Source organism: Pygocentrus nattereri, chromosome 1 (assembly GCF_015220715.1).
Source record: "Pygocentrus nattereri isolate fPygNat1 chromosome 1, fPygNat1.pri, whole genome shotgun sequence".
Lineage (NCBI taxonomy): Eukaryota > Metazoa > Chordata > Actinopteri > Characiformes > Serrasalmidae > Pygocentrus > Pygocentrus nattereri.
Genome location: NC_051211.1, coordinates 53,076,974 through 53,088,823, shown reverse-complemented (window position 1 = coordinate 53,088,823; position 11,850 = coordinate 53,076,974). Strand labels below are relative to the sequence as shown.

The 11,850-nt window shown below is 41.5% G+C and overlaps 1 protein-coding gene across 2 annotated transcripts; it reads left to right on the top strand.

Annotated features, from left to right (window-relative positions):
- Positions 1 to 2,975: 2,975 nt before the first annotated feature.
- On the top strand, positions 2,976 to 6,305 carry lum (lumican). 2 transcript variants are annotated; one of them, XM_017711310.2, is made up of 3 exons: positions 2,976 to 3,096; positions 4,067 to 4,963; positions 5,048 to 6,305. In XM_017711310.2, the coding sequence occupies exons 2-3, from the start codon at positions 4,093 to 4,095 to the stop codon at positions 5,200 to 5,202; spliced, it is 1,026 nt and encodes a 341-aa protein (XP_017566799.1). In that variant the 5' UTR covers positions 2,976 to 3,096; positions 4,067 to 4,092; the 3' UTR covers positions 5,203 to 6,305. The 2 variants fall into 2 exon arrangements, with proteins under 2 accessions (XP_017566799.1, XP_017566798.1); XM_017711309.2 differs by lacking the exon at positions 2,976 to 3,096 and adding an exon at positions 3,137 to 3,235.
- Positions 6,306 to 11,850: the final 5,545 nt, after the last annotated feature.

The following is an 11,850-nucleotide window of genomic DNA, read 5'->3' as shown; positions in this document are numbered from 1 at the left end:
GTTTCTCTCTAATGGAGCATTTCACATGAAACCACTCGCTATGACTTCATGTACACTTTAATGGTTTGACTATATAAGATTAAGTGACCCTTATTAGTCCCACAATGGGGAAATTTCAACTCCGCATTTAACCCATCCATGAAGTGAAACACCACATACACACTAGGGGGCAGTGAGCACACTTGCCCGGAGCAGTGGGCAGCCCTATCCACAGCACCCAGGGAGCAGTTGGGGGTTAGGCGTCTTGCTCAAGGACACCTCAGTCACGTGCTGTCAGCTCTGGGGATTGAACCGGCAACCTTCCGGTCATGAGGCTGGATCCCTAACCTCCAGCCCATGACTGCCCCATGGTTTAATGGCTTGACTATATAGAAAGTCATGTAGAAATTTTGAAATATGTTCCATTTTAATGCAAATCAAAAAACCCAAAAGCATAAGCTTGGTTGGGAACTGGACCAGATAGTTTTATTTAATATGATCAAATGATATATTTTCCCTGTAACTCTGTTACCAGTTAAACTAGGACGAGGATTTGGGAAATGTTGGGACTCTGCGTTGAGCTGCTAGTGAGCAATGCGGGGTGAAAGGGGAGGGGTGAGAACCCCCTGCTACGAAAAACTATTCACGCGTCTTCACATAGACGCCCATGCCCATATAAAACAGACAATCCTGGTCAACAGACACAATAAACAACCAGCATTTAAACACTCTTTAATCAAATTTTACTTGCTTGCTCACCAGCAAAGACGATCCAGGTCACGTTCAATTTTGCAAATCATACACATTTTCATCAAAGATATAGGAGCAAGAAAACAGATGGATATTTCATTTTATGGCTACTCTGAAAAAAAAAAACTACCCCATGTTTTTGTTATCATCAGTAAAAGCTGTAGCTTATAAGAGTTAATGATTCAAACGGAGAGTCTTGTCTGGTTTCTTTGAGTATTTGTGTGATTTTACTGATTTTGTAACCAAACATTAGGAAGACGCAAAAAAATCTGACCTCATGGGGACAATTTGCAGTTTCTTTACACAACTAAACTTTTCCCTCGAGAAACTAAAAGCCAAGATTTCCTTTTGGCTACTGAGGTTAAGCTTAAGGACAGACTTAGGTGTAAATACGTCTCTGTTTAGCTACAGAAACACTGACAGTAAATGGGACACATCATACAGACAGTACTACAGCCATGCCTGAGTGTGTGCTTGTATTTTTGCTCTGCCATCTGGAATGAGTTTAAACTCTCCACTCCTCTTTAGGGCTCTGTCTTAGCCCATTCCTTGCTGGTTTGAGTAGCTACAACCAGCCAGCCTTGCATCTCATTATGCAGAAGAATCTTCTTCAGAGATCTCTCCTTTACTGAAACTTTCTTAACTGATCACAGATTTGCCCCAACTTGCCCTGCCAGAGGGCCAGAAACATTCATCAACCCGAGAGACCATACATTTCAGGATTTATCAATCTAAGATCAGATCTGTCTTGTTTATATAATCGCACCCTTTAGAAGGTGAGTGAGAACAACTGATCCTAGAGCAGCTGAGAAATACGACCTCTGTTATAATGTTCCTCTCCAAGCCCTCAACTACTAACAGATGCCAGTATGTAGGAGGGACTGACACTGTAGAGCTTAACGCAGAGACCTAGTCAGCACACAGCTGTACAATCTCAGAAAAAAAAAGTGGTGAACTGTACTTTTCTAGGAACAAACGCTGTCAGTGGGGTTTTGTGTTTGAAGTTTTAAGTCCGATCTTGAGTCCAGGCCTTTTTATTTGATGATTCTTATTTGAAGCTGATTTAAGGTGCACAACTGGACCTTGAGGACCACGTTGCACCTTTGAGGGTACCTTTAGAGTACCCTTTTTTGACAGTGTAGCTGAGGACTAAGATCAATATTGTTGGTCAAGTAATAGTTTAGTTATTTCACCATATATGCCTTTTTTAACAATGATGAACTGCTATTTTGTCTGGTCCACCGAAGAACCACTTTTTGTTCTCGAAACCATTCTGTGCCAATTTAGGCTTTGCTAGGACTGTGCGTGCAAGCCAAGGATCCTTTAGGATCCTTCTTTATTAGGACTGAAAGTAAACGTTATGTATTGTGTATCGAAGCAGTGAGCATCTACTGAAGTTGTAAAGTCAGAAGAACTTCATGCATGTGAGGCTGTTTCATTAGAAGGCATATATCAGTGAGCAAATGAAAAGGTTGAGGTCACACTTTCTTTTAGCTGCAATACAGTTTGAACAAAAGCATGACTCTCCTTTGAGGGAACGTTCTGGCCCAGGACCAGACTTTTCTTCAACTTCTAGGCACAGACAAATGTACCAAATAACATAGCTTGCGTCCTGTAGGCAGCGCAGAGATCTATCCGCTGAGCTGGGTGTCGGGTGTCCAGACGTCTACCTTAGGCCTTAGAGGAAGGGGCTTCACATTGACCACATGCAGAGAAAGACGCCTCTGCGAGCGAAGATGAAAGCACGGTGACTGCTGATTTACACCCACACATCTGCGGGGAGTTGGACGCGTTCTCCTCGGATACCATGCTCCGCAGACGACCAGAAGCGGCAACGTTAGTCAACAGTCTTATGTAAGGTCGGTCTGGCCCACTTTCGGCCTCCTCTTGTCAGTTTTTCCAGGAGCTTATTTACAACTGGAGCTCTAACTGGTGCAGACTGGGTAGTATAATAGCAGGCAGTTGGCATCACATGCAGCCAAAATACCTTTTTATTTTCCCTCCCCCTTTTTTTCACTTTTCACGCTGTTTGATGGAAATAGGACTATTCGGTTGTAAGCATTTATCTTTTACAAGAGAGTTGGCAGAGGCGTGGCCGCGCTTCGCATGTCCAGGTGTTTGCGCGGGACTCCTTCACAATAGCTTGTTTGTTCCATGCTGTAATTCAGAATAAGTGGGCATAAGGAGGCGTGCGTATCGCACAGGTATATATATTTAGCAAAGACGCCCCGGTGAGTCTTTGCACCCAAGGCTGCTTCGGCTGCACCTGTGTTTTGTCATAGGTTCGAACCCACATGTCAGAGCCTCTGTTGCGCCGTCTGACTGACTGCTGTTTTCCATCACCCTAGGCCACTGTGGTTTAACTGGGTGAGTCTCACATCTCCCTCCTCTCTCTCTCACTCTCTCCCTCCCTCTCTCTCCCTCCCTCCCTCGCTCGTCCTCTCCAGAGACCTCGGGCCGTGCACATCTCCGCCTGCAGCCTGAAACAGAGGGACAGAGAGTAAAGGTAAGTCAGCTCCTACCTGTTAGACAAAGCGTTCTGTTGGGAATGGGGAATCTCGGTGGTCTTTTCTCATCTGTTGTGGTCGTCTTGCTGATCTTTCGCCTTTGTATCTGGGAGCATGTTCAAAGTCACATCTGGTTTGCTGTATTTGCAGGAAGTCTGAAGAAAACTGCATCTGCTGTACTGTAAATGTGGAGTGATGATCTATTTTAGAATGTGTATGCAAAGTATTTGTATGGGTTGCATTTGCAATGAATGTAATTTAGCATGCTTTCTTTGCCTCTTTGAATCCATACACAAACCTATACTTGCATGCACAAATGCCTGATTTGTATGCATCCAAATATGGGTCAGAATGCTGTGCAGCTTTAACAGTACTTTGATTATTCTTTCTTGGTTGCCCTTGTTATGTTGGTGTGATGGAACATAGATTAGTTAATTGTCTGCTTGCAATCTAAGAAAGTGGGGGTGCAAATGGAAAGCCACGCAATCTTCAGGGAATGTACATCTGTATGGAGAGGAATGATGATGTGTGCAGTTTGATGATGTGTGCAATAACCTGTAACCTGAGATAAACTTGGAGCGAATGTATCCGATGACATACTTTAGTTGTGGCCTGATTTGTTGACAGTGTTGAACACTTTCCATGAATTTACCCATGTTCAAAGATATTCAACGGATTATTATGTGTTTACGGATACTGTAAAATCCTTCTGGTAGTGTTTACGTCTTAGTAGAGCAATTTTCATCAAGTGTAATGTCTGTCTCTCTCTCTCTCTCTCTCTCTCTCTCTCTCTCTCTCTCCCCTACTTTTCTTCTCTTGCTTTCCATCAGCTTATTTTGGTCTCTGCTGTGCAGCTATGTTCCCTCTCCGCTTTCTCCTTTTTGGAAGCCTGGCCAGCCTGTGCATCTGCCAGTACTATGACTATGACTACGAACCTGCTCCACAGTCTGTGGTGTCTGCACCCCACTGTGTCCAGGAGTGTGACTGTCCTATCAACTTCCCCACTGCCATGTACTGCCATGGGCGCAATCTGAAGTTCGTTCCCATTGTCCCCACTGGAATCAAATACCTCTACCTGCAGGACAACCAGATCGAAGAGATCAAGGCAGGTGTTTTTGACAATGTCACTGATTTGCGCTGGCTTGTTCTTGACAACAATCAGATCTCCAGTGACAAGATCCAGTCGGGGACCATTGACAAACTGGGTAGCCTGGAGAAGCTCTACTTCAGCAACAACAAGCTGACCAAACCTCCCGGTCCTCTCTCCAAGTCCATGGATGAGCTAAAATTAATTGGCAACGACCTCACGTCATTCCCCTCAGGCACGCTGTCTGGCATGGAGAACCTCACCACTGTCTACCTGTCCAAGAACAAGCTGACCTCTGAGAGCATCGCTGGGGCCTTCAAAGGGCTAAAGTCGTTGATGTTGCTGGATGTGAGTGAGAACAAGCTAAAGAAGCTCCCAGCAGGCATGCCTTCTTCCCTGCTGATGCTCTACGCTGACAACAATGACATCGACAGCATCCCAGGTGGCTACCTGGCCAAAATGCCAGAGCTGCAATATCTTCGTGTCTCCCACAACAAGCTGGTGGACTCTGGGATTCCAGCAGGAGTGTTCAATGTGACCTCTCTCTTGGAACTGGACCTGTCTTTCAACAAGCTACAGTCCATCCCTGAGGTCAATGAAGCGCTTGAGCACCTGTACCTGCAAGTCAATCAAATTAACAGTGAGTAGACACCCTCTCTTGACCCTCTGTATTTTTAGATTCCCAACTCGTACAATCAAATTTACGGCTTGTTTCTTTTTGCAGAGTTTGACCTGGCTAGCATCTGCAAGTTCACTTCACCTGTAAACTACTCCAGACTGAAGACCCTGCGCCTGGACGGGAACAACATCACCCACAGTAACATGCCTGTTGACTCGGCCAACTGTCTTCGCCAAGCTTCTGAGGTCATTTTCGATTAGGATCGCCTCGTCAATGTGCACCTCAGCTCTCCGTGTCGATTCCCTCCTTCATTTGATCTAATCAAACATCAAATTTGCCAAGTTACGTGTCAATCTGTGGTGACCGAGAATGACATCGTAACCATGTAAAAAATTCACCCTTTGCATTAAGAACAACATATTTACTGAGATATGTACAGGTTTGTTTGTGCCACAGTGGTAGAAATGTAGAGTACACTGAGATCTACATTTGAAATCTTGAAACCGAAATCCTCGGCACATAAAATATGACAGTGTCTTGTATGAGGCACACATTTATTATTCATTTTATGTATTGCTAATGTGTTAGAGAATAGAAAATACATTCCTTTTTTGAAGCAAACACACACTTCAAACATTCCAATCTCTAATATTTATATAGATCAAATGCAATACATAGCCTCATTTGCCCTGCAAGCTGTTGTATAGATTGTATCTTTGAGTTCTTATTAGTTGCAACAGGGCACCATCTCTGTACACTTACTGTACACATTGCATCAATAAGCCTGCAGGTAAGGAATACGTTTTAAAAAGTTGGTTGACAATGTTGACATGTTATAAACTATACCTGTATTTTATCTCTTCTTTGTTTAGAACCTATATCAGTTCAACTAAGAGAGGCATCAGATGTACCACTCTATGTTTCACATATCTAGAAAATACAGGAAAGCACAGCATTGCTGAATATTGCATTAAATATCTTGTTTTGTTCTCAGAAGATGGCTGGTCATTGAAACTGCTAAGTATTTTTACTGTGAACAATTGCTATGCAGTTCAATCAAAGTAAAGTTTTACTCAATGTAAGCTTACTGCTTTACAAAACTGACCATGTTTATACATTATTCTAATTTACTTGCATGCTATTCATCATACATTCTTTAGCAACAAGTGCTTCACTTTTTATGCCATTGGTATAAACAAATTTTACGTGTTCTATAGAAATTCTGTCACGGTGTCACGCTATATTTGAAAGAAACTTTCAGCAGCATTGAGGATGTACTATATTAAAAGATGAGCATATCTTGATTTGTTTGTTTTCTAAGAATTGTGAATTTGAAAGTAAATAAATACACTAAGTAAATAAATTCCAAAGATGTTGTGAACTTTAACCCTACAACAATATATCAGTAACACTTTCCTTGAAACCTGCCTCATAATGTTGACATAGCCAAACCATAAACGTGACGGATCATGTCCTGTAAATATAATGTGTCGTGTTACCCTTTCCGCTAATTTGTTATGAAATATATTGTTATGTTTTGGCATCAAGACAGCTAACTAGAGTAAATGTAGACAGTAATGCTTTACTCTAGGGTACTGTCCATAAGGCTACATAAAACCTACACAACGCTGCTGTAGGAACAAGACCTTGTATCTCCAAAATGGTAACTTTACAGGAGAAGGAAAAAACCTACTTTACTTTTAGTGTAAGTCAATGGAACCAGACGTCTTTCCAAGTCATTTTTGGTCATTTCTTTTGGTCCCTTCATCATGAAATTTACACACAATGTAAAGGGCGACATGCAGTTTCAAATCAAGTCAAAAACTGAAAACCAACAAAAATGGAGATGCAAGGTTTTGTTCCAACAGCCGCACTAAGCTTGTCATGACAACTGACATAACTCTACATACATGTTTATAAAAGCTTATTCCAATAGGCATCATCTGTCATAAAGGCTACTTTAGCTAACTTTGATCAAAATTGTCTAATACACACTTTATAGTGAATAACGTCTTTTGGAATAAGTGCTTATAAACATGTAGGGTTATGTAAGTTGTCATGACAAGCTTATGTAGATGTCATGTAGCCTTATGAACACTGCCTTACAGTTAAGTGTTACAGAGTTAAGTTACCCTTATTAGTCCCACAACAGGAAAATTTCACCTCTGCATTTTGACCCATCAAAATGTGAAATACCAGCATAAACAATAGTGAATGCATACACACTAGGGGGCAGTGAGAACACTTGCCTGGAGTGGTGGGCAGTCTTAACCATGATGGGGGAGCAGTTGGGGGTTAGGTGCCATGCTCAAGGGCACTTTAGTCACGTACTATTGGCTCAAGCCATTCGAACTGGTGACCTTCCAGTCACAAGGCTGGTTTATTTAGCAAACATATATATATGACAAACATTATACCGCCTGTCATGACAATTACCAGCAATGGTAACATGGCACTGTACTGAACAGAATCTGCCATGCTGACCCATAACAGCGCATCTTCCATCGCATGGTTATATCATAAGGTTCAATATAAACCAATATATCACAGTCGCTGTATGGCAGTCAACCCGCCCATCCCGTGCTTATTCAGCTCTATTGAAAATACACACAATTGCTTTGAAATGTTGGAACAACTTGAGAGGCAAAAGCAACGTCAGTGACCAAATGATGTGTTTGCATTGCCTGTTTTCTAAGTGGACTCTCTAAGTGGGCTTATACACTCACCTGCCACTTTATCAGTTGCTTGTTAACACAAATAGCTAATCAGCCAATCACACGGCTGCAACTCAATGCATTTAGGCATGTAGAGGTGGTCAAGACAACTTGCTGAAGTGCAGGCCGAGCATCAGAACGGGGAAGAAAGGGGATTTAAGGGACTTTGAACGTGGCGTGTTCAGAGGAGAACGGGCAGACTGGTTCCAGACGATAGAAAGGCAACAGGAACTCAAATAACCAACCAGAATCTCTGAGGAACGTTTCCAACACCTTGTTGAACGTCTGACATGAAGAATTAAGGCAGTTCTGAAGGCAAAAGGGGGTCCAACCTTTTACTAACAAGGTGTACCTACTAAAGTGGCTGGTGAGTGTATATCTTAATACTTTAGCCATAAAAACTGTACTGATTACTTACAATATGTATGTGAACAATTTTGGAGAGTTATAATTTGCCCTAGAAAAATTCCAGGGGGGTTTTTTGAAATATCGCTCCATCTAATTTGCATCAGCGCATCAGCATTATATCTCTCTGCGTCTTCTGGTTTTCATTAGCGAGGGCTTGCATCCCACTTCATGTTTGATTAGTCTAGAGAGTGGAGATGCTTTCCGGAGACAGCAACAGTCCTGAGAATCCTGAGAAGATGGCTCTTCAAGGGTTCTGTAGTAAAGACAATGATTCTGTATACAACCACGAATACTCAAAGAACAATTTCCATGCTTAAAGAGTTCTTTGCGTCATGAAATGTTTCTTGTATATGGTTCTATATATCACCAAACGGGGTTCTTCTACTGTTGTGATGTCAAGCTTGTATACAAGAAGAACCCTTTTTGGTGCTATGTAGAACCATGTTCAATACCGATCTGCTCAGAGCCATATAAAACACCTTCTCCATCAGTTTGAATATCTATTTTACAATGCAAAGGACCATTTATTCATGAAATGGTTCTAGTTAGGACTTATGGTTGAATAGAAAAGGTCCCTTTACTAAAGAACCCCTGCAAAGCCACCTTTTGGAAGAGTGTAGATTCTGTAGTACAGAGAAAATTGGGTAACACTTTTCTTAAACCATGCTGTGAGATTGACATAGCACTGTTATAAACATCAGGAGATGTTATGACCCTCAAGGACACCTCAGTACTATCAGCTCTGGGGATCGAATCGGCGACCTTCAGGTCACAGGGCCTGTTCTCTAACCTCCAGCCCATGACTGCCCCCAGTTACTGCCAAGACAGATGGCCTAATGTGTGATGTCATGATGGCTTGAGTACATTCTTTAAAAAGAAGGTTCTTCTTGGGTTCTTTAGTAAAGGAAATGGTTCTTTGCACCATGAAAGTGTTCTTCAGATTGATGGAGAATGTGCTGTAGGTGATTCTATACAGCACCCAAAAGGGTTCTTCTATTGATACAAGGTTGGCATCATAACAATAGCAGAACCCTTTTGGGTGCTATTTAGAACCCATGTCAAAAAGGATATTGTTGGGATATTAATATAAGGAGATTATAGCAAGAAGTTAATAAGAAATAAGAACTGAGCAATGAAATAGCCGGTGGTGGACAAATCATGTACTCAAGTTAAAGTTGAGACACCAGGTAAAATATCACTACAGTAAAATTAGAAGTTCCTCCCTTTAGACCTCCACTTGAGTAAAAGTACTAAAGTATTTACCTTCAAATGTACTTAAGTATAAAGTAAAAGTACTAAAAGAGTAATTCTGGCTCTGATCTGGTCCTGTTATCATTTTTATAACCAGACTGGCTTCATGAACTCATTTCAGGTGAAAGTCCTCCAGCGTCTCTCTTGGTAAACCAGTCTTTTAATAGAACGTCATTAATTAGTGACGCTGACGTCTATTAAAATGATCAGAAGCACAAAACACTGAAGGTAAACAGTTTCCATCAGGGAGAACCGAGTGGCTCTGAAATCACTTTTTACACACAAGCAAAGTTTCAGTTTCAGATTTATTTACAACTTAGTTCCAAGTTTAAGTTGAATAAAAACTGGCTTTAAACTCAGGATCACAGATGAGCTCCTTTACTATGTTGATCTGTAGGCGTCTGTTCATAAACATAAACCAGCCCAAACTCATTTACTATAAAATGAAATGGTGTTTGTAGAAATTCAGAAAAAAGCCGCGTCAGTCTCGACTGCATATGTGGACATATTTCTATATTGTGCTCTATTTACACAAAGTTAGGTTAGTTCATCATTTATGTTGAACAGACTCTCCCAAAGTTTTACGCTGCTGCTCTGACGTTGAACCGCGTGCTGCACTGGGTCGGTATGACCAACAGGTCAAAACCAGCTCTAAACAAAGTGACCGCTGGGCCCTGATTGGTGCTCTGGCTTTGCGCTTCTTTCGTTTTGACATGTGACATTTTTATACACACAGAAACCAAAAGGAACGACAGATTTCTCAAAATGTAGGAGGAAAAAGTCAGATATTAGACTCTGAAATGTAGTGGAGTGAAAGGAAAAAGTCGCCCAGAAATGGAGAAACTTCACTACAGATACACCAAAAATACTAAAGTACAGAAACCAATTACATTTACTCAGTTACTCAGTTACTGTCCACCACTGGAAATAGCCACAGGCCTAAGAGTGCCCATGTACACTATTAAGACAATACCGTACTCTTAAAACAATGGTTCTTCAAATGTTCTTTAATAAAAAAAATTATTCTATGCGTTTATACATTCTATCAACGTTCTATCTGTTGAACCTTTTTCCAACACAAAGGACCATTTAACCATGGAAAGAGATCTTTGTTTGTTCATGGTTCTACATAAAACCATTTTCTTTACTAAAGAACCTTTGAAGAACCCCCTTTTTTTAAGAATGTATGGTAATCCAAAATTAGCATGTGACATAAGCTGTCATAACATGAAACATCACAGCGTTTGTCATGAGAGTTAGTGGTAAAGATGACATGACGCTGATATATTACTAAAGCACATCTGACATAGTTATATCAACATGAGTAGCAAGTAACAAGTAACAGAAACATAACAATACATTGTGTTGCCACTACCAGTAACTGTTATGACATATGCCATAATGTTTTAATGTCATGATGGCTAACTAGAGTACACTTAGCAAACATAAGCATGTGACATGGAGCTTTGTGTGAGAGCCATTTCTCATTTTCTTGAAGATACAGATTGTTTACCCTCCTTCGCCACACCACACCATACCACCCTTTCCAATTCATCCTTTAAAAGCAAGACAACCACAGACAACCTCTGCATTTAACCCATCCATGCAGTGAAACACCCACATGCATGCACACTAGAGAACATACCCACTAGGGGGCAGTGAGCACACTTGCCCAGAGTAGTGGGCAGCCCTATCTACGGTACCCAGGGAGCAGTTGGGGGTTAGGTGCCTTGCTCAAGGGTACTTCGGTCATGGACTGCCAGCCAAGGGGATTGCACCGGCAACCTTCCGGTCACAGGGCTGGTTCCCTAACCTCCAGCCTACATGGATGGTGAGTCACAGTTGATAAATTAAAAAGATTAATCAAAGAAACTGACTGACAGCAAGTTGAATGTTGAATCACCACTGTGGAACCAGCCCTCCTTCTCAAAGAACATGTCTTTCTACTGAATCACAATCACAAGCCACAGGCATTCAAACCAACTAGGGCACTGAAGCACAGTTAGTTGGCTGTAACACAACTACACCCATGCCTTATAGACCATGTTTTACCATAACTCATTTAGTCATCAATAACCTCATAATAAAATGGGCTGAATCTCTTTAAATGAGTTGAATGAATCTGACATACAGATGTAAGAAGTTTGGAAAGCCTTTGAATGATCTAGACAACCTATAAATGCGATCTGATCTTTTAACCTCCTCTTATCCTCAATTTTACTACATCTTTTATCCTTGCACTGTTAGAAATGAAGGTTCTGTTCAGGTACATTTTTTGTTCATCACAGTACAAGCAATGTAAATGGTCCCATGGTTTTAAGGTCCAACTCTGCACCTTAAATCAGCTTCTCCAGGTGAAAAGTTGGTATTTGTTCCTTTTCATAACCGAATGTTTTAAAACTGAGCAGTAGAATAAAAGCCTGGAGGCGAGGCGGGGTGTGTGGAGTCAGTACAGCTCAAAACAGATCATTTCAGTGGATTATGGTTCAGTTATGTTCCCTGACTAAAGGTACAAAGATGGACCATTGAGAGTAC